Source organism: Patella vulgata, chromosome 3 (assembly GCF_932274485.2).
Source record: "Patella vulgata chromosome 3, xgPatVulg1.2, whole genome shotgun sequence".
Taxonomy (NCBI): Eukaryota; Metazoa; Mollusca; class Gastropoda; family Patellidae; genus Patella; species Patella vulgata.
In genome coordinates, this window is record NC_065881.2 from 17,008,803 (window position 1) to 17,036,063 (window position 27,261).

Consider the following 27,261-nt stretch of genomic DNA (forward strand, 5'->3'; position numbering starts at 1 on the left):
CAGTGGTGCAAGACAGAGGACCTGGCAAAGAACAGTGGGAAATTTTTTGGATGGAACAATAAAACTGAGATCCTGTGAACACACTGGCATACTGTTCTTTGCATGTAAAAGAACCCATATGTGCCAGTAGGCCATAGTGATGCTATCTGGGCAAATGTGCCCATTCTTCATTAGCCCGATAGGAGCAGAAAAGTAGCACGTTCAACCACATTTCATTTCATTTTCCGAAATGAAGTAGATGTATGAGTATATAAACATGACTTGATTTTGTCAGCTGTACATATGGTACCAATAGAAACATGCATATTACACTATGAATATCTGACATTTCTAACTCTATTGTACCTACATTCTCCTTATGTTATATTTAAATGTCTATACATGTTCTTTTGGTGTATATAAAGAGCCATCATCACTTTCATCATTGGCATTATAGATGCTTATATTTAAATTAGTTTAAAAATGCTGGGGTCTTTAAGACAGGATAGTGTTGCATTCATACTTACTATAAGCTAAACCAGTTCAACTATTTTGACCCCATCAGTTAAAGGTTAGAGTTAATTACACATGGGCACTTGTCGTCATTTTGCCAAAGCACGCTGGAGTGGCTTTTTAAACCAATGCATCGAGAAAGCCTATATAAACCGTCTCGAAGACTTTTAGTTTTAGAGAGCTGTTTTTTTTTTAATCTGGTCTATTTGCCCCACCTTTATGTTCAGACGACAAAGTTAAACTGGTTTAACGATAGCCAAGATTAAAAAAAACAGTTTAACTTGTGCATCTGAATGGGCTTTATATATATTAATACTTTGTTTCATATAAATTTTATGTTTTTGCTCTATCATACCATGTATTACTGACAGAAGGATAATAGAGTTTATTGACAGGCAGGAATCAAATACAAACAGATATTAACTAATTTACTTATTTACTTATGGGTTCTACTAGTTAGTTCTTAATACATTAGATTACCCTCATTTATATTCAAATTGTCTTCTTGTGGGGCATGCACCCCACGTTGGAAATCACTGGTTTACACAATATTCCAAACTTGATCTTCATGTGAATAATATAATAAGTAATATAGTACAATAGCATGGGTTTAATGCTGCTTTTGTGGATGTTGAGGTATCATTAAGCATGAGATCCAATGATCGATCCCAGAATTTGCAGGGAAAGTTCCTTTATTCCTAGCAAGGAACAGTGTTTTGTTGTTCAGAAGAAAAACTGAAGTCTCATGTACACATTGGTGTGCATGTAAAAGAACTCTTATCAGTTGAAATTCGATGAAAATTAGGCAGAAATTCCACTGTCTGGGCAAAATTTCCCTCAATCCATTACACCTGTCTTCATTAGCCCATTTTGTGGAAGAAAGAAGGACTTTAAACCCCATTTTATTACGTGTTGTGTACAAAGAATATAAAAATAGTAATATAAAACCATTTCTTTATATTATAATAATCTCAATCTAACAGCTACTTACATTTACATATATACGATAGCACGATTTTTATACGTCCACATTCATAATGTGAACGTATTATGCCGTCGCCCCTGTCTGTGTGTGTGTGTGTGTGTATGTATGTATGTGTGTGTGTGTGTGTGTGTGTCTGTGGTTCGCCTACAGGGCGCAATTCTTCATGGATTTTCTTCAAACTTGGTATACTTATTCCTTATACCCCAAGGAAGATCCCTATTGTTTTTGGTGCATGCCCGACCCCCCGGGGCAGAGCCACGCCCATTTCTAGTATTTGTTTGTTTGTCGTCTACAGGCCACATTTCTTAACTAATAATCTTGAAACTTTGCATACACATTCTTTGTACCCTAAGGAACATCCCTATCGTTTGGGGTGCATGCCCAACCCCCAGGGGCAGAGCCACGCCCATTTTCTTTTCGTGTGTCTTTGTGTCGCCTACAGGGCGCAATTCTTACTGGATTTTCTTCAAACTTGGTATACTTATTCCTTATACCCCAAGGAAGATCCCTATTGTTTTTGGTGCATGCCCGACCCCCAGGGGCAGAGCCACGCCCATTTCTAGTATTTGTTTGTTTGTCGTCTACAGGCCACATTTCTTAACTTATAATCTTGCATACACATTCTTTGTACCCTAAGGAACATCCCTATCGTTTGGGGTACATGCCCAACCCCCAGGGGCAGAGCCACGCCCATTTCCCATTTTCTTTTCGTGTGTCTTTGTGTCGCCTACAGGGCGCAATTCTTACTGGATTTTCTTCAAACTTGGTATACTTATTCCTTATACCCCAAGGAAGATCCCTATTGTTTTTGGTGCATGCTCGCCTCCCCGGGGCAGAGCCACGCCCATTTTTTGTATTTGTTTGTTTGTCGTCTACAGGCCACATTTCTTAACGTATCATCTTGAAACTTTGCATACTTATTCTTTGTACCCTAAGGAACATCCCTATCGTTTTGGGTGCATGCCCAACCCCCAGGGGCAAAGCCACGGCTATTTTCTTTTTTATGTCTGTGTGTCGCCTACAGGCCACAATTCTTAATCAATCGTCTTGAAATTTTTTCATATGAATTGCTTATACCCTAACGATGATCCCTATTGTTTTTTTTACCCCCAGGGGCAGAGCCACGCCCATTTTCTTTTCTTTTTCTGTCTGTGTGTCACCTACAGGCCACAATTCTTAATCGTCTTGAAAAAATTTCATATGAATTGCTTATACCCTAACGATGATCCCTATTGTTTTTGGTGCATGCCCGACCGCCAGGGGCATAGCCACGCCCATCCATTATATTTATTTATTTGTTTGTCATCTACAGATCGCATTTTTTTATCGTATCACCTTGAAACCTAGCATACATATTCCTTCTGTCCTAAGGAACATCCCTATTATTTGTGGTGAATACCCAACCCCCAGGGGCAGAGCTACGCCCATTTTCTTTTTTTATGTCTGTGTGTCACTTGCAGACCGCATTTCTTAATCGATCATCTTGAAAACTTTTTTATACTTATTCCTTATAGCCTAAGGCTACTATTTATACTTATTCCTTAATCCTAAGGCCGACCTCTATTATTTTTTTTGGTGCATGCTCGACCCCTTGGGACAGAGCCACGCCTAATGTTTGTGTGTCTTGTGTTTTGCCTACAGACCGCAATTCTTAACAGATCCTTTTGAAACTTTGCATACCTATTCGAAACGCCATGCTTTTAGAATAAAGACATCGATTGTTTTAAAATAAAATTGTGTTCTGTTAATGTGAACGAAGTGTTAAACTGATAGCAGTCCTACAACCCAGTTTTATTTCACAGACCCTCAATGCAAACTGGACCATATCAAACAAAACAGGAATGTGGACGTATATTGCTGCGTTAGCGATGCTCTTGTATCTTTTACTTCTGTCAATATCATTAAATGTGTGAAAACATTTGATTTCAAATTCAACTCATTGAAATTTGAAGTGTTTTTTGGACCAAAATGTGCTTCTCTTGAAATCTGAATATTTGTTAAGTATCCAGGAAAGAAATTGTGTTATATTTGCCACTTGGCTTCCAACTTTGTCTCGCTGGTTCTGTATTCAAATTGGCAGAGTGACAGTTTGTTGTCATATTATTGTCCACCTCCCACAGTCGGTAGTTTTAACAGGTTTTCTACCTGAACATGTTTACTTACAAACCTTCTCACTTCTCTTTGTAAAGATGTAGATGATCCTCACACCTGTATGATACCTGTACTTCTAACCTTTTCCATAATTTGATCTCTCGGGCTTCATGTTGCGGAACAATAAAGTCTTGTAGTGAATTGTCTTTCATGCATGCAGAACATATATTTTCAAATATGTTTTATGCTCGAAAGAAAACATTGGTTTCTAAACAAAATATTACCTATTTATTTATTATTCTAAGAAACAGACACATTCGTGACAAAAGATAGAAATGATGAAAAAGAAATATGAAAAATTTATTATGACAAAAGTACAAAATAATTCAATTATGTTATGAATGATGTACTTCTTAAGGATGACCCACGAAAAACCAACAAGAATTACACAATTTACATAGGTTTTTTTCCTGTGGGGTCCTACCTACATGATAAAAAGTAAAAGTACAAAATGATTGAATTATGATGTTATGAATAATCTACTTCTTAAGGATAACCCACGAAAAACCAGCAAAAATTGCACAATTTGTTTATTTCCTTTGGGTTCCTACCTACATGATAAAAAGTAGGTATAAAATGATAGAATTGTGCTATGAATATTCTAAATCTTAACGATAACCCATAAAAACCAGCAAAAATTACACAATTTATGCTGGCTCCCTTTTTCCACTGGGACCCCGCATGCACATTAGATCATAAGATCTGTCATTGCTTTTATGTGACGAGGAGTAGGGTCACTTGTCAAGGCTTGTGAGTTTTCTCCAGTTTCCTCCCACAGCTAAAGACCCCTACATTATTGAAATAAAACTAAACCATATGTTAGTACCGAAATTACCTGTTTTTTTGTCGAGTAGGAGTCAAACCCCATCTCTCTCTATGACTCCAGTGGGGTTCTACTTAAATAAATGGGTTTTTGTAAAGATTTGAATTTATAAATGTATTTGCATCTTCAGCCGGGCTTAAACTTCGAACACAAATGTAAAACATGTCAGGAATCTGACCTGTTGGACGTGGAAATCAACACAGAAATTCTTGACTTTAAGGTAGTCTATAAAGAATGTTGAAAATTAGACATTTAAGCTATCAAATACCTATAGTCATCAACCCGGTTGGTGCAGAAACATAGCATATTAAACCCCATATTATTTTTTTTCATGAATCAGATCTGATGCTGAAGTTAATGTGAAAAACTTATAAATTAACTTAGCTAAGAGTTTTTTATCCATAAGTGACTGCCTTTTTGCGGGGGATAACATATGTGCATACATTTATTTCCTCTGTGTGCTCTTAGAATAAACATGTGTGCACTTGTGCGCTCATAGAATAAATGTACATCTTTAAATTAACCAGATTTTCTATTTGTCCACACAAGTGTTGATGTTTTGATTTGTTTTCTTAATTAAATATTAAAGCATCTGAGTAGATATTAGCGTAGATTAAGCCATGAGAATTTTAATATTTTAGCAACAAATAGTACATTGTTACTTTAAGGAACAGTGTATGGTTAGCAGTTTTAGCTATGCCAGAGAATTATCATTTTTATTATAATAACTTTTAGCTTATGGCAAACACTGAAATTGCACTGTGGAAATTTGCCAGCTAAAATTATTATCATAGCAACATCAAGTTATTAAAAATAGATAAATATTAACTAGTTGAATTCTGTTTATTTTATAAATTTGTAATCTCTGATTAAATGAAGTCAGTGTGTCAGACAGCTTGTCAATGGATATGATGAGAGTCACCATGCCTGCCAGACTAGACATAATATGATAAGATACATTACACTTATGTCTCAGAAATGTCCTTATCTATTTCAAGTTGGTGTGACTTTTTCACCTGTGATGAGAGAGAGAGAGAGAGAGAGAGAGAGAGTTTAGTGTCCAATCCACACAAACTAGATCATTTTGAGACAAAAATATGCTACTTATTGTCATGTACAAGCTTGGGATCAAAACCATTTGAGAGAGAGAGAGAGAGAGAGTCATTTTGGGACTAACATATTGCCTATTCTATTTGATGTGACTTTGATTTCACCTGTGACCAGACTGACAATATTTTATCAATCGTATTTCCAAGGCTATCATAAAACAATCTTTCAACTACGTATTTTTCTGCCAAATCATTTATAGAGACTTTTGATGGAAGTCCAGATCTTATCATGTTAAATATATTCCCCCCCTTGTGTCTTAATGAATACCCTGTGGCCTGGGAGTTAACTCTGAATCTATTAATATTTATTTTTTGAATTTAATGATGAATTTGTAAACAGATATGTTGATATAATCTGTTATAAATTCATTTCAGTTAGAGCTCTATTGTAGGTTAACTACTTCATAGTGTATATAAAATAGAAATACTAATATACCACCCACAATATAACCACTAGTGACCAGCTACATTTTAATGTGCTTGTATGCTGTTGTGACCCTTGTCTAAGTTTGTTAACAGTCCAGAGGCTAAAGTTTTGAATGTCACTGAATTTTGTAATTACTTACAGAGTTATTTCTCTTTATCATTTAAAAAAAAAAAAATCTTATGCATGTTCCAGAAGCTAAACTTATCCATAAATCACTTGTTATGGTGCTGCTCATGGTACTTACAAAGTAAGCATGCTTTGTCATTCGGATAGTAGCTCTTCTCTTGTATTGTACACGTAACCATAGAAATAATAAATATGACCACATGTATGTCTCAAAATGACATGTATGTCTCAAAATGACATGTATGTCTCAAAATGACATATATGTCATGTATGTCTCAAAATGACCAAAATATTGTGTTGACATTAAACCCTATTCTATTCCATTTGATTTAACAAAACCTACTTGTTGAGTTATAATACAAGTCAAAATAATACAATATTGAGGTCAGATAAAATGGTTTGTTGACAGAAGTTACAAAATAAGATGTATTTTGTGTTTATGGAAGCTGAGTCTTCTATTTAACACAGATGTTTAGGATATTTCACTTCCTGACTATGAATGGTGTTCTCTGATATTGTTTGTTCTTTACTATGTATTTAAAGTTCTATTGTTTTCATACAAAACCACAGCAAAGTTACCATTATTTTCATATTAAAGATGGTTTCCCATACTTATCCGTCTTTATACAAATAGTCCGAACTGTTCCTGGGTTGCCACCCAGTTCTACTCACAAGCTAGAAAAGTTGTGGCTTGATAATGCGTTTCAGAAAAATCTCTACTGCTGTCAACTTATAGTCAGGTGGCTGTCAACACACACTGTAACCATTATTATATAACACATGGTCATAGAACATTATCAATATCAGAAATTCTTAGATAAAGGTCTAAAAGTTGTAAATTCTTGTAAAAGAAAAAACAAAGATGTAGTATCAGGATCTTACAGTATTATTAAGGACACTTAACAAGGATTTGACAAAAAAACGGGGTTATGTGTTGGACTGCACAACTGTGTTGAATGGTTGTTCCATTGATTGTTGGGGGGGATTAGGAGGCCGAATGGTTAGCACATGTGCGCTGTATCATAAGGTCTGTCATTGAGTTAAATGGCGTGGTTTCGAATCCCCAGTTGTACGTGACAAGGAGTAGGGTTGCATGTCCAACCTCGTGGATTTTCTCTGGGTCCTCCGGTTTCCTCCAACTGCTAAAGACCAATATGTGCAAGCGAATTATTGAAATAAAATTGAACCATGTGTTAGTCCCAAAATGACCTAGTTTGTGTCAAGTGGACATTAAACCATATTTCTCTCTCTCTTTCCCATTGATTGTTAATGACAGTTAATGCTAGATAGTCATTATTTGACAGAATTTTGCCAAATTCAGGATTATATGTTGAACTGTAGCACTGATTGGTCTAAAGACAACAGATTCCATATAAAGACATATAACCAAGTAAAATCCAACCCTTTCATTAGTACTGCCAGCATTAAGTTCCTGAACAAACCAAACAACCAGTCGACTGAGCATTGTAAACCCCCAAACAGGTGCATGAAGCAGTTTTGTGATTTCGAATCCGTTTTTTTGTGTTATCCCTTTGCTCTCAGTAGAAGCATCCTAAATACTGAACAGATATCTTTCGTCTTGGTTGCCCCTTGGAGAGCTTCCTAAGGATCCAAAGATTTATCATTCTGTCATCAATAAAATGTTTGCAGTTTGCACCAAAGCTGAAAAATACTGATAAACGCAATGGAGTATTGGGGCCTTTGCCACACATACTAATAACTTGGAATTGGATTGGGGGGAGCCATGTATCCCTCTGACCCTCATGACCACCACACCACTGAATGCAGGCATCATGTAGTGTTTTTATGCAATAAATTTCAGGGACTCGTATATAGTGAAGCTCCATTGTACTGTTTGCAAAATGGGGATTTTCTCGATAATATGAATATTTTCAGATGGATTAAATCAGTATAAATCTACTGCAAATATACAAATGTATTTAACAGAGAGCCAGCTACCTTGGACCAAAAGAGCTCAAGGTTTTTATTCATAAGCCTAAACACTTATAATAAATCTCATATTTCAATTCTTCATTTCATTTGATGATAATAACGTCAAAATCTATAGATTAGTAATATCCATACATAAAGAAATGATTGTTAATAAATAAAAAAGATCAATATTGATTCCTATCATGTAAATAAAAGATAATTATATCATCTATTCATGCCATTATATATTCGCCTTAGGTTTCAAATTTCATTACAATAAAACTAATGTTGAATCTTATTACGAAAACCAAAGGACACTTAAGGTATGTCAACATCAGACTCGTCTTTTCATTGGAATATGCCCATGTTTCCTAACACTCTCCATCAAAAGGCAACTCTCATGAAATATTTTACAATATAAATCCATTTAAGTTTCTTTCAGGTTTTTTCAAGTGGAGAAATGCGTATAATGAACATCAATCTTGTAGTTATCATGTACCTGTTGATTTTATAGATGGTAATAAAAGTTATGAAAATAATGAAATTTGATGAGTGGATTTCAAGAGAAAAGAAAAAAGAAAAAAAATGAGAAAGAAATGATGTGGATTTTTGCTTAGATTTCAATAAAAATTGATTATCATAAATATTTATGAATCAGCAACTACTTCTTAGGGCGATGTTCTTTCAAAAAAGCCTATGGCTTCACCAGTGCGAATATGACCAACATGAAACTTGGCAAGCATGTTCTTTGGTCAATTGCACGTTGATTGACAGACTTCGATTTTGGATATATGATCACTGATCTGCGATGATGCCATGCTCAGTTCCTAGTTCATATAGTGTGCTCGTACATTTGAAAATATCATTTATCATAAGTCTCTAAAAGTAGATTTTTTAAAACAATAAAAAGCTCTGTTAATTGGTTATCATATGCATGGTTATCATATGCATAGTTGCGCCACTGATTTTATTTTGCTGTTTTGACGATATAAGTCAAATAATAGTTGTTTGGTGATTTTAAAATGCACATAATTACATGTAATTACTATATCATCAAGACTAATAAACATATCAAACCTTGATCTCATTTTATTAAATTGTCCTGAATTTCTCTTCATATGATAATTAGACATGCTGGTTTGACCATATAAAGCAAATACTGATTTAAAATGCGCATAACTAATTAAGTACATGTATCTGAAGTAATTTTAGACTACAGTGTGCATATTTAACTATATATCGACTATTGTTTGGTAGTATTTTAATATTAGAAACTCATGAATATTCATGAGATTCATTTTTCTTTCTTAAAGGTCCAGATTTATTATCATCAATATTACATATTCATGAATATCTAGTAGATTGATCAGACTACAATGTGCCTATTAATTCGGACAATTGTTTGGTGGTATTCCCATATTAGAAATTTATGAATATTCTCTTAAATTCATTAGACGTTTTTCTTTGTTGGAGGTTGAGTTTTATTATCACATGAAGAAATATTTGTATTATATTATTTTTGTAAGAATAGTGTATTATATTATCGTTCCCAATTGAAAGAATAAACACAATCACTGTTTTTCGGATACCGGGGTGAATTAGAATCACTCGGGGTAAAGGTTTAGGCTTGGATCTTTGTATACCAATTTAAAGGAACTATCCTGATTTGAACAGAGTCTCAAAAATAAAGGTCCGTGTACAATACAGATGAATGGTGTATTTACCTTGTCTCAAAATTTCAGCACAAAATATTGAGTTGTTTGGACGTGAACGTCAAAACCGCTTATCCGGACACGTGTCTCTTTTTTAAGATTTCTGGTCAATTTTTTCATTGGGTGACCTGATAGATAATTGATTGCCGTTCCTTTGGAGGTCTATACAGTGCATGATCCAAGTGCTGTACTTGATAATAAAAGGTATATTTCACCTACACTTTCTAAAGTAAATGTCTGGTTTTATCCAGACACTGTATAATACAGCTTGGGACTCTCTATTTCCAGATGAAGACTGACAGGTTTAAAGTTGTTTGAAAACTTATCACGTATCTTGAATTAGTTCTCAGCCCTAAGGTAGAGGAGTTTAAGTGCTTTTAACACAAAATTAAGCAGTTTTATTCTCTAAAATATAATCGAGATTAGCTCTTTAAGTTAGTTTAGAAATGTTAAATCCATCTTCATAAGTCCAGTTGGTGCAGAAAAATAAGAATTCATTTCAATTGGTCAGGTGCTGAACATACACCCAACAGCCATGAATCATTCCGATTATTTTTATTTGTCAAGAATGTCGGACAATCTTAAAAACAATAACAAAAATACAGAAAAATACAATACCAATGTTTCATATTTAAGGAAATGAAGAAAATATGTGATTCTCTAAATTGACACGTGTGCGATAACTGGACATATGGTTGAACATGGCACCGGTAGCCATATGTTTAATCAGTGTTCTAGTCTGGAATCGATGAATTCTAAAAGCATCTTGGCATAAAAAGCTTTGTATGAATATCCCCAACAGAGCAGGCTGATGGTGCACAAGCACTTATTTCCATGATAGAGAAACTATCAGACAAATGCAACCATGATTTTATTTGGTCGGTTAACTGCCTTGAATCATCTGAACAGGGAACTGGTCTTACAAATGTAGGAGCTGCATAGCCCTATTGAGAATATTTTTAGTGGGCATCCAGGTTGTGAGTCCAGGTCTGTTCTAGTGAAATGACCAGTAATGACAACTATTTATTAAAAACATACAAATGTAGGTTCTGCATGGCCCTATTGAGAATATTTTTAGTGAGCATCCAGGTTGTGAGTCCAGGTCTGTTCTAGTGAAATGACCATTTATTAAAAACATACTTTGGTAGGCAGTCTGATTTGACAAAAATAAATTGGTTATTGCCCTTCCTTATTATACCATCTGGACTGTTAACTAGACTAAATTGTTTATAGAATTTTTATACATCTTGATCTCTGCTAGAATTCATTCCTTAGACAATTGCTTGAGGAATGTAAACGTTAATTTGAACACTTGAAATGCTTAATATTGAACTAAGTGTCTCATAAGTAATAACCAGATTTAACTCTCTATTTGGACCCAAATTAAAAAATTGGCCCTGAAAGCCATTTTTTTTTTTCAGTACCACACAGATTTCTACCATGTGGTGTAACATCATATAGGATGGCCAAACGGTCTAATGTGTGCACTTTAGATCATAAGGTCTGTCATTGAGTCAAGTGGTGTGGTTTTGATTCCCAGCGTCTATGGGCCAAGCAGTAAAGGGTTATCTGCCCAACCTTATGGGTTTTCTCTTCGTCCTCCTGTTTCCTAAAAACAAAACTATGCACAAGCAAACTATTGACATAAAATTGAACCATATGTTTGTCCCGGAATGACCTGGTTTGAATCTCTCGCTAGCACCTGCTGTTCTGCTCTGATTGTGTTAAAGAAGTCGGGCATACTCCATACAGTTTGCTATGAAGGAAATTTGGCCCAAATAACAGTAGAATGGCCTGTTCTAATGGCCATGGGATCATTAGTGCTGCCAATGAAAACTCTGTGTAAACACTGAGATCAAGCAAAGGGACATCCTGGTTAATGAGCCAGCACCACACCCACTGAGACTCCCATGTAAACTTATACAATAATCAGTCTTCATGAAATGGCATAAGAAAAACAATATTCATTCATCGATCAATAAACAAAATCTTGGGCACTTTCTGAAAGTACATTGATGCTTCATCGTATTCTTCTAGATTTCATCCTGATAATCAGATTAATTTAATAAGAGAAATAAATTCCATTTGGAATATAAATTATTTATGTCTGTAAGAATTTCACTTATGCAGAAGATAAGAAATTGAATGCTAAAGGCTAAAAGTGCTCTTGGAATTTAGTGAAACAAGAAAAAATTGAAAATATTGTGTTAAGTTATTTTCAAAAAAGTGTGTAGTTAATGTAAATCATTATTTTAACTTTTGAATGGGATAGATAAAGAAAGAGTTACTTGTTTAAAGATGGCTGATCTGATTCCAATTAAACTAATAAATGTTTATATAAGCAGAAGACTAAACAAATGGTTGAGTAGCCATTGGCATGTTACTTCTGATCACAGATGTGCTTCATGAACTATTACCTGCGAGAGGTGTCTTGTCTGGCAGGATATTTTATTAATAAGATGATATGGTTGTATTTATTAGAATCAATGGATCTGTTTATCACAGGATATAAACGGTTTACTTTTATCAAGAAGAATCTATTTCTGTATAATATAGACAAGATTTTTAGATATATTTACAGTTATTATCTCCCAAAGAACATCATTTTTGCTACATGGCTTTGATATTTGGTTACCATCACATTAAGATTAGAAAATACTTTTTCTTAAGGTGTATTTTAGGAAAGGGTACATGTACATTTATTATCTAAATGTCTATATTTTCACTTTAGTAAGGTCTACATTGAGACTTTAATTTGGTCTATATTGAGACTTTAGTTTGGTCTACATTTAGACTTTAATAAGGTCTGCATTTACACTTTAGCAAGGTCTACATTGTCTACATTTACACTTTAGTAATGTCTACATTTACAATTTATTAAGATTTCCATTTACCCTCACTAAGGTCTACATTTACACTTTTGCAAGATCTGCATTGTCTTCTTCTAGACTTTAGTAAGGTCTACAATTAGACTTTAGTAAGGTCTACATTTAAACTTTAGTAAGATCTACATTTAGACTTTAGTAAGGTCTACATTTAGACTTTAGTCAGGTCTACATTTTGAGTGTTTTAGTATATGGGGTTGCAAAAATTTGAGAGCATTTACACTATTGGGCCAAACAACATCTTTAAGAAGATTGTTTTCTATTGAGTTGACCAGTACATTAAATGAACAGATGCTTTAGCTTGGCAAGCATGACTTGAACCAATGACAGGGGCTAAAATTAGACTTCAAAGAGGACAGAGGATTGATAAAGATAATAATCTTTATATAAGGCAGGCCAACCAATATTGAAACTCTAAATTATATTGATTAAAATTTAGTCAGATTTCTTTATTTGAACCTAAAGAAGTGAGGTACCATACTTTAATAAATCCATTTAGAACTTTTTAAACTTAGAAGATATATATATATACTGCAGTGATTGAAGTCTCTGAATGTCATTTGAGGGATTGCGAATCCATTGTAAACTATAGTATTGGGAAAGCTTAGTCTCTAAAAGGAATTTCAGTCCATTTAGTATTTACAAAGATTATGATGGATTGGGAATTTGTCAACAATCAGCATTCTCTGCAGATGATATAACGAGATCGGGATATAATCTACACAAGGCAAGGTCACCTATGAGTCTCGCTGAAATTTTTTGATGGGCCTCTCTTTAATCCAGTTGAATCCAAAGCAGGAGATTTTGATTTCTTAGTTAAGTTTTAGATAATCAATTTGACTACATTATTAATGTGGATAAAGTTGGGGAAAATTATATATATTCTTGACCCCCCCATCGTTGATCAAAACAGTATTAGACGATTTGTATTGTTATTATATATGTTTATTGTATTTCAAATTTCATTACCATCATAATTATATATTGTTGTACCTTGTTATTTACTAATAAGGTATATTAATGAATGGCCATTTTCAATTCATTCACTGTGTTGTTGTATTATATGTGCTCTTATCAAACTGAGCAAGATGATGCGTTGGCATAAATATATTCCCTAAAAAGCAAATAACACAAAGATACTTTAAGCGCTGGAAATTTAATGCTGCAGTAATTTACATAGTAGATATATATATATATATAGGAACGGGTACTTTAAAAACTCATTTTCATGCTTGACTGTCACCATAAGTACATAATTGTGTCTAATTGAATGAAAAGGACTTTTATTTCGGTGCTTTAATTCATTCATAACTACACATGTATGTGGGAGGTCTCTTTCTATATTAAAGGGATAAAGAGGAGTTTACACAACACTGACAAAGGATCTTTTCAGGGCGACAATATTTTGCTAGGGACTTATTCTTTTATGTTTTATTTATTATACTTGATAAATGTTTTCTACACCTTGATATAGTTAGACTGTTTGTAATCCATACTTACGCTTTCTGACTCTAATGACCAGATTTGTAAAAGATGTTTTGGAGGGCAACCCACTGTGTGTTGAAGGGACATTGTCAGTACTTTTGAGTCAAATATAAAGATATCGGTTTTCATTCAGTACACAATCATGTCTGTCATCTATAAATGAAATGGAAATGGGGTTTAAGGTCCTACTTTTCTGGACCATCTGGGCTAATATGGGCATATATATGGGAAATTGTTACCAAACAGTGGCGTTTATGCCTAGTCTTCATCAAATTCCAAATCCAAAAGCTTTTAAGAGCATGCACTAATGTGTCCCCTCCCCTGTTATAATTGGGTCTTGTAAAAGTTGCCTTTACCTACAAGAATAACATACCTCTATGGACTGCTTGGATGACTTTCCTGTTTTGGGCATGTTTTATTGCCTGGCAACCCATCTTTGTTCTTTTTGTCAATAACTGTTAAATGCTTCGTCCCAACTTACACTAGAGACCAAATGTTAAAAGGTGAACAGTGATATTCTATCTTCGTTCAAAGAACATAATTTTCATTTTTTATTAATAAAATTATGTTATTTTAGTCGAAAGTCTCAAGGATGGCTAAATAAACATTATAGAAAACAAATCGGGTACAAGTTTTGTACAGATAAAAGAATTCAATATTAGTCATAAGAACATCAGCTTTCTACTTTTCTAGAATGGAGCAGTGGGATCCATGATACGAACTTTGAATATACTCATTTACAAGATGAAAAAACTCTTTGATGTGCTTTTAAGGGAGGTTAAATTAGGAAACTATAATGAGATCAGTAAAAAAATTAATGTTCATGTTTGAAGCATAAGTAGATGGCTAAATCGTCATCCAATAAAATGGAGACTCTACTTGGTCTATATACCAATTACTAACGAGTAAATATTATGTTTTTCTTGGAGTCTATTTGTCGAAGTTATCTCGGTTTTAATTGAACAAATAAAGACATAGTCAAGGACTTGATGATCTGTGAAAATTTGGAGGATATGACACAAATTATAGGGTTAAGTTTAAGAGTGACCCAGTTCAAGGTGTGTTTGAATAACAAAATGTGTCAAGTTTTGTCTGGGCCTATTGTCGAAACGTATAATGGATCCGAAGGTAAAAGTTCTCATGAAATGGTTTACTGTTTGCACCCAAATTATCACACAGTATTCTTAAATATATCAAGGGAAAGACAGATATCTATTCAACAATCTTTTGAATAGATTATGGAAATAAAAAGGAAATGAGGTTTAACCTCTTTCTGTTCTGCACCGATGGGGGTTACTAAAGACGGGTATTTGCCATGTGCGAAATCTTACCTGGAGAGCAGCATTGCTGCTTACTTTTCATCAAATTCCATAAATCAAGGGTTCTTTTACGTGTACATCAATGTGAACACGTCCGGGGCGGATAAAGGAGGGGGAAGGGTCCAACCTTCCCCCCCCCCCCCTTTTCAGCTACATAAAAACAATTGTAAAACAACACTTTTTATGAGAAAAGTGTCATGGTTGTGTGCTTTATCCCTTATCATTGGATGGGATGGGCATTCAAAGCGCAAGATAATGACATGTGATATCACAATTAATGCTTTGCATCAATGAAATTGAATCACAATGTGATCCTATTAATTCATAATAAAAATTTACGGCAAACAGGGTGTTTGATTTCACTGTTTAAAAAGCTCAGTGTGTATGTATGCCTATGTGATTTAGAGACGATGATGGCCTCATGCATTGTCAACTGCCAAATTTCCTTAACAGGAACCAGACAAACCCCCTCCTGCAAAAATTCTGGGATCCACCCCTGACACATGTGGACCTCTGATTTTCATCCCACTAAACAACAAGAATTCGTTTGAAAGTGGAAGCATTAATTAGACCAGACTGGTTTTTTTGAATTGATGGTTTGAGTCATTTGGTCTACTTCAAGTCTACAGACAGGTTAAATGTCATATCCGCTTGAAAATGATCCTGCTTTATAATTTCTATTAAAGGATTACATGGTTTTAACTGACAAACACCTTGTTACAAATATACACTATCAAATTGTTTTATTTACCATTGAGCTATTTCTATAGAGGAAATGGAGTATTAACAAGATTAGATCTATCCCTATTTGACTTGAGCCGTTATTTAATATTGATGATACCTCTACATTTCACTAACTGATACTGTAAAAAAAAAAGGATCTGCATACGAACAAGCATTAAGCATGGATAAAGAATTCAAATTTATTGATCGACAAAGAGTTAACTGACACTTAAGATGCTGACTTTTGTTGTTAGAATTTGTATCAGATGTTACATGTACATGATGATGAATGAAACCTTGAAATGGCAAGTTTCAGAGTATAACTGACTTGGTGTTTTACTTCTTGTACAGGAGTTGTTGCTGCTGCTGCTACTGCTGCTGCTGTTGCTGTTGTTGTTTATTACATGGGGGTCACGGTGGCTAAATGGGTAAGACGCTGGCTCGCTTGCCTGTAGGTCAGGTGTTCGATCCCTGCATTGGCCAAGAAAGTTCATCCAGATTTTACGGCGTGGTTTCCCCCTTGTCAGTGATGCAGGTCGGAGAGCCTGACAAGGACAGTTGTCTAGTCGTTCGGATGGTACGAAAAACCAAGGTCACGTGTACACATTGGCATGCAAGTAAAAGATCCATTTGATAGTTGGAATTCGATATAAGAGTAGGCCGTAGTGCCACTGTCTGGGCAAAATTTCCCTCATACCACACTGTATGTGTATGCCCGTCTTCATTAGCCCAGTTCGGAGCAGAACAGTAGGACATTAAACCCATTTCATTTCTGTTTATTGCAAATTTAATATCCAATACATAATACTTTACATGATATTATAGACAGGTTGATTTAATAGGAAGGAGTAATAAAATAATTGATAAAAACATAAAAAAGTTCTTGTGTATCAAAGTTTCACAATGGTTAAATTCACTGTCGTTATAACAGAGGGTGGGTCATCTCCCTTCGGTCATAATAAAATCTAGTTAAAACAGGAGGTCTAGCAGAGTGATGGTACAAGAGTCTAATTAATGAACACTTAAACTAAAATATTTTAAGGATGTAGACATGTCAATGGTTGAGAGTTAAAGTTCTAGACCAAATTTGAGCTCTTGGTCAATGCGAGGTCTAAATTCTTAAAATATTTTAAATTAAGTTTTGTGAATACCAGGCTCTGAGTTCACTTAGGCTTAAGTTAAGAATTTACTCAATTTTCAATCATTGTTATGAGAAAAATCTTTGATCCAGAAACACAAAGCATTCTTAGGCTTATGTTAAGAATTTACTCAATTTTCAATCATTGTTATGAGAAATATCTTTGATCCAGAAACCCAAAACTTATTGATGTAGGGGGGTTGGATGGCTTAGTGGTTAGCACGTGCGCGCTGTATCATTAAGTCTGTCATTGAGTCAACTGGTGTGGTTTCGAATCCCCGGTTGTACGTGACAAGGAGTAGGGTCGCCTGTCCAACCTCATGGGTTTTCTCCGGGTCCTCCGGTTTCCTCCCACTGCTAAAGACCCCTACGCGCAAGCGAATTATGGAAATAAAATTGAACCATATGTTAGTCCCGAAATGACCTAGTTTGTGTCGAGTGGACGTTAAACTCTCTCTCTCTCTTATTGATGTATTTGATACATTAAAACAACCAAAAGTTTTTAAAGGTTATATTCGATCCCTGCATTGGCCGAGAAAGTTCATCCAGATTTTCCAGCGTGGTTCTCCCTTGTCAGTGATGCAGGACAGAGGGGCTGACAAGGACAGCTGTCTAGTCGTTCGGATGGGACGAAAAACCAAGGTCCTGTGTACACATTGGCGTGCACGTAAAAGATCCCTTGACAGTTGGAATTCGATAGAAGAGTAGGCCGTAATGCCGCTGTCCGGGCAAAATTTCCCTCATAGTACACTGTATGGCGTATGCCCGTCTTCATTGGCCCAGTTCGGAGCAAAACAGTAGGACGTTAAACCCCATTTCATTTCATTTCATTAAAGGCTTTATTTTAGTTAAAGTCAGGCGAACAATTCTAAGTAAATTCTTAACTTCAGCCTGGAAATGCATTCTTAGGCTTATGTTAAGAATTTACTCAATTTTCAATCATTGTTATGAGAAATATCTTTGATCCAGAAACCCAAAACTTATTGATGTATTTGATACATTAAAACAACCAAAAGTTTTTAAAGGCTATATTTTAGTTAAAATCAGGCGAACCATTCTAAGTAAATTCTTAACTTCAGCCTGGGAATGCTTTGTGAACTCGGGGCCTGGTGTTTGGAAGTGAAAGGTGGAAGTAAACCCGAGGAAGAGTTTAATGTCCTAAACAACTAGGTCATTTTGAGACTAAAATGGATTATTTTTATTTCAATAATTCACTTGCATGTAGGGGTCTTCAGTAATAGGATGAAATCTGAGGACCAGGAGAAAAAACCACGATGTTAGTCAGCTCCTTGTCCTATATAAGCCTGGGATCAAATCAAAACCATACCACTTGACTCAACGAAAGAACTTAGTCCAACCTCCCAATTTACACCCAAATTGACATTTTACTTCTTTTTTTTTTAGATTTGTGTACTGAGTAAGGGCAGTGGAAGACACTCTGTTCTGCTTGATCCGTCTGGAAAAGAATCGTCTAGTCAAGGTGTGTATGGTAAGTTAAATGACTGCACTAGGATGAATGAAAAGAGTCAATGGCTTGAGAAGTTGATCGAGTACATAAGTCATATGGTTGTATCTTGTAACCACTTTAACCATAGATTTAGTTAATCTGTTCATTTCAAATGAAAGGAGTTAAAGGCTTGACAAGTTGATTGAGTACACTATCTTAATATGGGAACTACAGTTGCTCAGTGATTAAGGTGCAGGCTCCCTAACCAAGAGGTCTCGGGTTCGATCCTGGTGTTGGCTGGGAAAGGAAATTTTCCAGCATGCTTCCCCCATGTTTATGGTGTAGAGTGGAAGTCCTAGCAAGGAATGTCTAGTTATTCGGATGAAACATTAAATCGATGTCATGTAAAGGAACTGTTGAAATTTGATCAAGAAGAGTTGGCCAATTTTCCCACAATGTACACGAAATGGCATAAGCCTACCTTTATTGACGGTGTTAAAAGTAGGATGTTTGAAAGACATTTTAATTACACTGTATCTAATAACCACTTAGTTACTTTAAACCATAATTTCAAATGTGTGACTTGATAGAGGTGACAAATTATTTCAATAATAAAAAGAACTAATAAAGATCATTATGTGTATATGAAAATGTGGCTCCATCATTGTCTGTCAAACTTTGTGGGTTTTCTCCGGGTCCTCTGGTTTACTCCCACTACTAAAGACCCCTAATTAAACCACATGTTAGTCTTGAAAAGACCTAGTTCGTGTTAACTGGACATTAAACCTAATTTCTGTCTCTTTTTTATCAGAATTTTAGCCATTGGTAGAAAATGGAGCAGTATGAAAATATGCAAACTTTGTGATTGTCTGCATATATGGCCCGTGTTTCACTTTGTTGAACCTTGTGAATGCTCTAACATCAAAATTTATCATCCAATTAATATCAATGTCTTGTAAATGGTCCCATTACCTACAAAAGATTAAATGTGCAACAACCCTTGTCAACTGTTTTGATGATTTAGCTGCCGTGGGCTTATGTTTTGTTGCCTGGCACCCTATGTTTTGGTTGATGTATGACATGGCACCTGATGTACCAGTAGCTTGATCAGTACTCTTTACAGAGTTCTGTTTTAAACATTGTCTATTCAGGAGTCATCTGCATACTCAAATTGTGTGTAATTGATCACTGAAAAGTCTCTTAACCAATCAGAATCGGGTACACATTATTAGTGTCTGTTCAAGATATCTTTATCAACCTTTTATAATAGATGTTGATTTAATAATTTTTGTGTTTCTGAGGCAACAAATTCGATTTTGATATTCAGGAGTGCAGGATACTGATGACTACCTCTTCTCATTATATTTAATAAGATTTTAGTGTTTGGTTCATCACTAGTGCACTTGAAATATGCGTGTACAGCTTACATATGAAATAAAGTCTACAGATGTGTGCAAAAAGATAAACCATAAAAATACCACTTGGAGTTATACTTATTATATAAGGATAAGATGCACGAGTGCATATTTATTTGAACTTGAGTTTCTTGACATCACGATAATTGCTAGTTATAAGAGATCTTCACTTTTTTAAGTTGCTTAGATGAAGGTTGCAAATGGCATATTCAATTAAGTATGAGAGAAGTAATTTCTACTTGAATATAAGGACAAAAAAAAAAAAAAATAATAGTTGTGCTTTCGCCTTACAGTCACCAGACTGATGCTATTTAGTCAAAATTGCTGACGCTAAACCTTTTGTCCTATTTCCCAGAGTCCTATAAATCTGTTTTTGCGTGGTTTTCTATAAATTCCAACACAGACATTCAGGTGTTCACAACAATCTGAATCTACATTATTTTCAAGAACCTAAGTAATTAAATTAGAAATGCTAGGAAATAAATAACAAACACTTTACAGTATTAAAATGACAAGACCAAGAAATGAAATGAAATGGGGTTTAACGTCCTACTGTTCTGCTCCTATACTGGGCTAATGAAGACGGGCATACGCCATACAGTGTGCTATGAGGGACATTTTGCCCGGGCAGCGGCACTATCGCCTACTCTTATATCGAATTCCAACTGCCAGGGGATCTTTTACGTGCATTCCAATATATACTCGGGACCTCGGTTTTTCGTCTCATCTGAAGGACTAGACAGCTGTCCTTGTCATGTTGGTTATTAAAACATTAATATAATGTGCTCTAGGACTGCACCACACATAATTTACACAAAAACAAATATATGGACAAGACATATTACGCAGAAATCACAAACAAACGCACAATTCAAATAAAGAGAATGGATCCGGGGGCTAGCCATAAGCGTCCAGCCATCCACTGCGCTTTACAGTCCCGGGCCTGTATTAGTTCAGTTAGTTCCATCCAAACCCCATGGAAAACAAAGAAAAAAATTTCCAGCGACCAACCCTGTTTTGGGGGCCAAGTAGCCTAACCATAAACACTTGTATTATTTTGTTTTGGCCTAATAGAAATATGTTAAATAGTTTCATTTGTAATAATTATTTATTATATTTTGGCATAAAACTGGATATTAATGAATATCTGTGGTTTATATTCAAATACCAGGAATTATCAACACTGCAGGAAACTTCCCTTAATTATCATTTAAATATCATTTAATAACCAGAAACAGATAGAAGATATATCTGTAGACTTAATTATATTTCTATTTTTAACTCTCTTTTAAACAATGTGTTACGCAGGCTCAATAAGTGAGGTGCTGGGTATGACCACCAGAACATCCTGGGCTTGATCCTTGTGTTGGCCGAGAAGGTCAGTGGTGCAGAATAGAGGGCCGAGGAAGGAACAGCTTCTATTCCATCATATGGATCAAAAAATGAGGTCCTGCAGCAAGCTATGAATTTGACATTTATAAAGACCTTTCCATCTACTCCTCGACTGTCAAGGGTTCTTATACATGTATGTGCACACAAACTTCTACACAGGAACTTTTTTTTTTTGTCATATCCAAAAGACTAGACAGTGTTCCTCGCCAGGCCATCCATGCTGCAAGAGCAAATACAATAATAAAGATGTTAGCCAACAAATGGCCCAACATTTTTTTTATTGGTGCAAATATGATTCATTTAAAGGGTTGATATGAAATAAAATGTTTTATTGAGTGTGAATAAAAGAGAAATGTAACGGAAATAGTTCACCACTTATATATGTAGTAAAGAGGCTTGTTGGTGGCGACAGGAAATTCTTAAGTACTATACTTGACATGACAATAAGTTACGAATATAAGTTGATCAATGTAAGATATCCATGAGGTAGGTATAAGGACAATACAGTCTGAAGTAATAAATGTTACAGTTATAAATGGAGAAAGTAGACCCACCTACTCCTATGCCCACTTTTTATAGACTATCTTTTTACTATGTATTACCGTGTCTTAATTATAATATTTACTATATGTTACAGTATATTAATTATCATAGCACTAGTAATATTTACTATGGTATATTAATTATCATAACTAGTTTATAGACTGTCTTATTTACTGTGTATTATAGTGTTACAATGTATTGAATCAATGTAAATACTATTGATTATCATATTAGTATAAACTAGTTTATAGACTGTCCTATTTACTGTGTATTACAATGTATTAATTATCATATACTATAAACTAGTTCATGATAGTATTTACTGATTGTTGTGTAATAATTATCATATACTATAAATTAATTTATGATAGTATTTACTATGTATTATTTAGCATAGTACTATACTAGTTTATTATAGTATTTATTATGTATTACTCTGTATTATAATGGGACTATAAACTATTTTATCATAATATTTACTATGTGTTACAGTGTATTAATTATCATAGACTATAAACTTGATTATTACAGTGTATTGATGTAATTATCTTAGTATTATCAGTTAATACAGTTTATTAATTATGATAGCACTATCAACTAAGTTATGATAGTATTTACAGTGTATTACAGTGTATTAATAATCATAGTACTATACTAGTTCATTATAGTATTTGATAGTATTTATTATGTATTACAATGTAGTTATTATCATAGTACTCTAAGTATATATTAGTTTATAGACTGTCCTATTTACTGTGTATTATAGTGTATTTATTATCACAGTAATATAAACTAGTACATGGTAGTAATTTACTATGTATTACAATATGTATTTATTGCTATAGTATTTCAAACTAGATTATGATAATATTTACTAGCCTATGCATTAAACTGCAATAAAAGATTGGTAATAAAAGGACTACCGCTGGTGATGTTTTAAAAGTTATGTATTACAAATCACCAATTATCTATATATTAAGCGATAGAGCAGCTGGATTTAGAAAAACTTCCGAAACTGTCATGCTTTTCAGTTAAACTGATTTAAAACCCCCACAGATTGTTAATCCAGTGTATCTTTGTTTCTTTATCTATCTAGCTTCTATAAAGCTGGCTTATCTCGGCTGCCTGATTAGTTTGTGAAAATGACAACATAAGCCAATGCATAGTTAACTCTAACCTCTGATCAATGTGGTCAAATAATTAAGATCGTATCCATGTAAAACCTGAAGAGAATACAGGCCATAGTAATAAACTCTCCATCTTCTACATCTTGAAGTTATTTTCTGTAAAGTTTTTATGACAACCCATAAAAATTACATAAAACAGCTATAAAATCAGAATTATTTGGTCATTAATATGTTTTCCATAAAAAAGGTTAATAATATATAAAATATTATTTAATGTTTCCTATATGTAAAATAAATGTAATAAAATTATATATCTTTTGTTAATATGATTTACAGTCTTGGATCCTCTCACATTACCAAAATCTAAATAAAGATCAAATTAGGCGTGTCCAACTTATAATATATATGTACATACTCCATAAAATTTTATTTATCTTATTGGCGAAGACTACTCAGGTACTATTGGATGTGACCCCCCCTGTATTCGAAAATAGTCTAGGGCAAGATTTTATTGCTGTTTCAAAATTTTGTGTGTCAGACATCTTTTTCTAACCAATAAAGGGATATAAATTTTGCCACCATTCAGTCTGATGGTTCCAGGACATATACCCATAATATGATAAAACAGAATCCGAGTATTTTTATACCACCACATTTAAAATTACATGTAATATTTAATGGTTATCTTCATGATTTTCAGCTATGTTTAATAATGACTTAAAATCTTAAGGTGTCTAGAGGCTGACATATATTTGTAGGCATTGCTCTCATTTCTTTCATATTCGCCAGTCTTGACTGACAGTCAGTGAAACTGATGAACTGGAGAACTTACTTGTCAATCAATTTATATGCCATGAAATTAAAATTTCAAAACATTTAACCTTATACACAATAAATACAGTAAAATTTATAGGATTTAAGTAGAAAAAGTCTTAGAAATTTATTAAAAAAATTGGAATGGTAATGCTAAGAATTGTTTTATTTTGTGAAAAGAAATATCTTCAAATTTAAGCTAAACAAAATGTGTCAAAAATTTGACTGACTGGCAAAATTGAGAAGTGAAATTCCCTGCTATTTTAGTATCAAGCCTCACTGTAGGGAATAAGTTTTAATTAATTTCTTTCATGTCATCTATGCTTATAATTGATCTGCATGTCACTTAAAATAGAACATGAAAGGATAAAATGGCAATAAAAACCCCATTATTTGGCACGTCTCTGTAATTTTTGTGATCTCTGCTGTCAGTACCATCTAGTTGAATATCTTTCAACAAAAAAAAACATCCTCTGAGTAAATTATTGGTTAATAAATGCGATTAACTGGATGTCATGTAACCCAAATTAAACTGTCACTTATCATACTGCGACTAGACTTTTTCCATGGGAAGAAAACAAGCTTATTGTTTATAGGTGTCAAAACTTTTGGCCAATTAATGATGATTATCATGTCACAACTAGTATTAAAAGAATCGTTAAGGTGACATGTTGTCGCTCAATTTATTTATAAGGTCGAAGGTCAAAGAATCTCTATTTACTAGTGTATGTATAGGGTTGATAATTGGGTTCAGGTCTTTATTTTTTATAGTAATAGAATGATTTCGTACCTAGTAGTGATACAGGAAATTGAATAAATTAATTTTATGACACTTCATCTGGTAACAGTTTCAGACGTTATGTCTGATACATATAGGCGTATTAGACTATTTGATTGGTAGGTGGGGGGCACAGACTCGGTTGCCCAAATTTCTCAATTTTTGGCCAAATATTACCAGAAACTGATTTAGCTGAATATATAAGAGAGTGTTCTTCACAAGGTTTTTTGTCCGAATGATGTGATTATTAATAATATTTGTGAGATTTTTGGTACGGCAGACTAGAATGATAGTCTTGAAGATTTAGGTTCGAATTTGACTCCTAATGTTTAAAAATTGTTCATAAGAACTGTAGAAGTGCCATGATTGCCAGAAATTCTGTCACCTCCTTGGGGAGGACAATGTACTTCTCTCCTTTCACTCTGTTTGCATGCCACTTGAACTTGATGTCAGTCTTAATTTTCGCTTCCACCCAGGGTGTTTTTGCAGACAAACGTATGTCACTGCTAAGTACTGCTTATATATATAGTAGTACAGTTTCCCTCTCACTAAAATAGAAACATTTGACATTAATGAATTTCTTGACTATTGAAGATATTATGATACAGAGGCCTTATTCAAGAAGACGTAAACTAAAATGTTTTAGCAATGTAGCCTTTTCATTGGTTAATAGCTAGAATTAGCTAAAATAAGCCTTATTATTGGTCAATAGCGAAAATTGTGCTATTTTTGCAACCTGGCCTATAAACCATCATTTAAATGTAGCCTAATTCAGTTTATAAACAATCATATTGCTTTTCAACCCATTTAATAGAGCTATACACACTTTGATAACCCAGAATACCATTTAAAATCTTCATCATTATTAGATATTATTTAACAGTATTGTTGAAATTCTTGTCTCAAATTGAAGATGTTCTTTTTTTTGTCACTTTATTTATTCAAGTAGAAATATAAGAATTACCATACTCATAGTCATATATGTAATTATCTGTTATTACAGAATATAGTCACATTCGTAAATTCCTTCAAATATCATTATAAACTTTAATCCTACGTGACAATATTTTGATATTTGATAACTGGTTTAAACTAAAAAACGTTTCTCTGTTGAACACATGTTTACACGCTGACCTTCTGACCTCTTCTATGACTACGCATAGCCAATTGATCTGTTAATACCCTTAGTTTGGTCAATAAGATAGCAAAAATATTTGCTTAGGGATCGAGAAAAAAATCCTTTCTTTTATATGAATGTTTATCTTTGACTTATTCTACCTGATCAGCCTAAGCTGTCTTTCTAAAAAAAATACAATCCTACAATTTTTTTATTTCGCATTTACTTTCTAAATAGACAAAACAAGTAAAGGATGTGGTTTTATTTCTTTGATCTTGCTCGTGTAAAATATAATTCAAGATTTTAAATGTGTATTGTAGTTAAAAATTATGCTAAAGACCTATCTGAAATACCGATAGATTAGGTTTATTGTAGTTAATTATTACGGTAAAGACCTATCCGAAATAGATAAGGTTTATTGTAGTTAAAAATTATGGTAAAGATCTATCTGAAATATATAAGGTTTATTGTAGTTAAATATTGCAGTAAAGATCAATCTGAATTTATTGTAGTTAATTATTACAGTAAAGACCTGTCTGAATTGATTGTAGTAAAAATTGATCCAGGAACTTTTGCAGGGGGGGGGGGGGATCATGTTCCTGAGACAATCTATCCCCCCCCCCCCCCCGCTTGGTCTCTATCGTCATTTTGGCGTATATACATACACATTGAGCTTTTAAAACAGAGAAATTCAAAACCTCGTTTGATGTCAATTTTTATTATGAATTAATACAATGACTATGTGATTCAATTTCATGGATGCAAAGCTTTAATTGTGATATCACATAATGCCTATATCATTATCTCGTGCTTTGAGTGCCCATCCTGTCCCAAATCTGACGATAAAGTATAAAGCACATAGCCGAGAAACCTTTCTCATAAAAAGTGTTGATTTACAAAAAAATTATGTAGCTGAGCAGAGGGGGGGGGGGGGGCGACCCCTCAAACCCCCCTCTGGATCCGCCCCTGATAGGCCTATCTAAACTTCGTGTTGTTATATAGATGTTACAGTAAGGATCAGTCTGAAATAGATAAGGTTTATTGTTGTTAAAAATTATGGTAAAGACCTATCTGAATTGTATAGACCTATCTGAATTTATTATAGTTAAGAATTATGGTAAAGATCTATTTGGAATAGATAAGGTTCAATTAACATGTAGCTGTTTGAAATTTCTTTAAATTTTTCTGTTATGTGCTGCACATCAGGAATAGATCCGGAATAGACTATACTAGGGGACATGGATTCCAACTTGTCTGTATATGTCATGATGTTGACCAAAGTGTTCGAAGCCCAAAACTAGCATCATTTTCCTCACCTCATT

General features: G+C 34.1%; 1 protein-coding gene across 4 annotated transcripts in view; it reads left to right on the forward strand.

The window, feature by feature from the left end:
• The window catches only part of LOC126816800 (A disintegrin and metalloproteinase with thrombospondin motifs 16), a 104,950-nt gene that overhangs the window by 21,141 nt on the left and 56,548 nt on the right, over positions 1-27,261 (forward strand). For 3 of the 4 annotated variants that reach the window (XM_050543520.2, XM_050543516.2, XM_050543518.2), the window contains exon 2: positions 18,712-18,796. In XM_050543520.2, coding sequence (XP_050399477.1) covers positions 18,712-18,796 — 85 coding nt within the window. The remainder of the gene's footprint in view (positions 1-18,711; positions 18,797-27,261) is intronic. The other variant, XM_050543517.2, reaches the window with a different exon arrangement.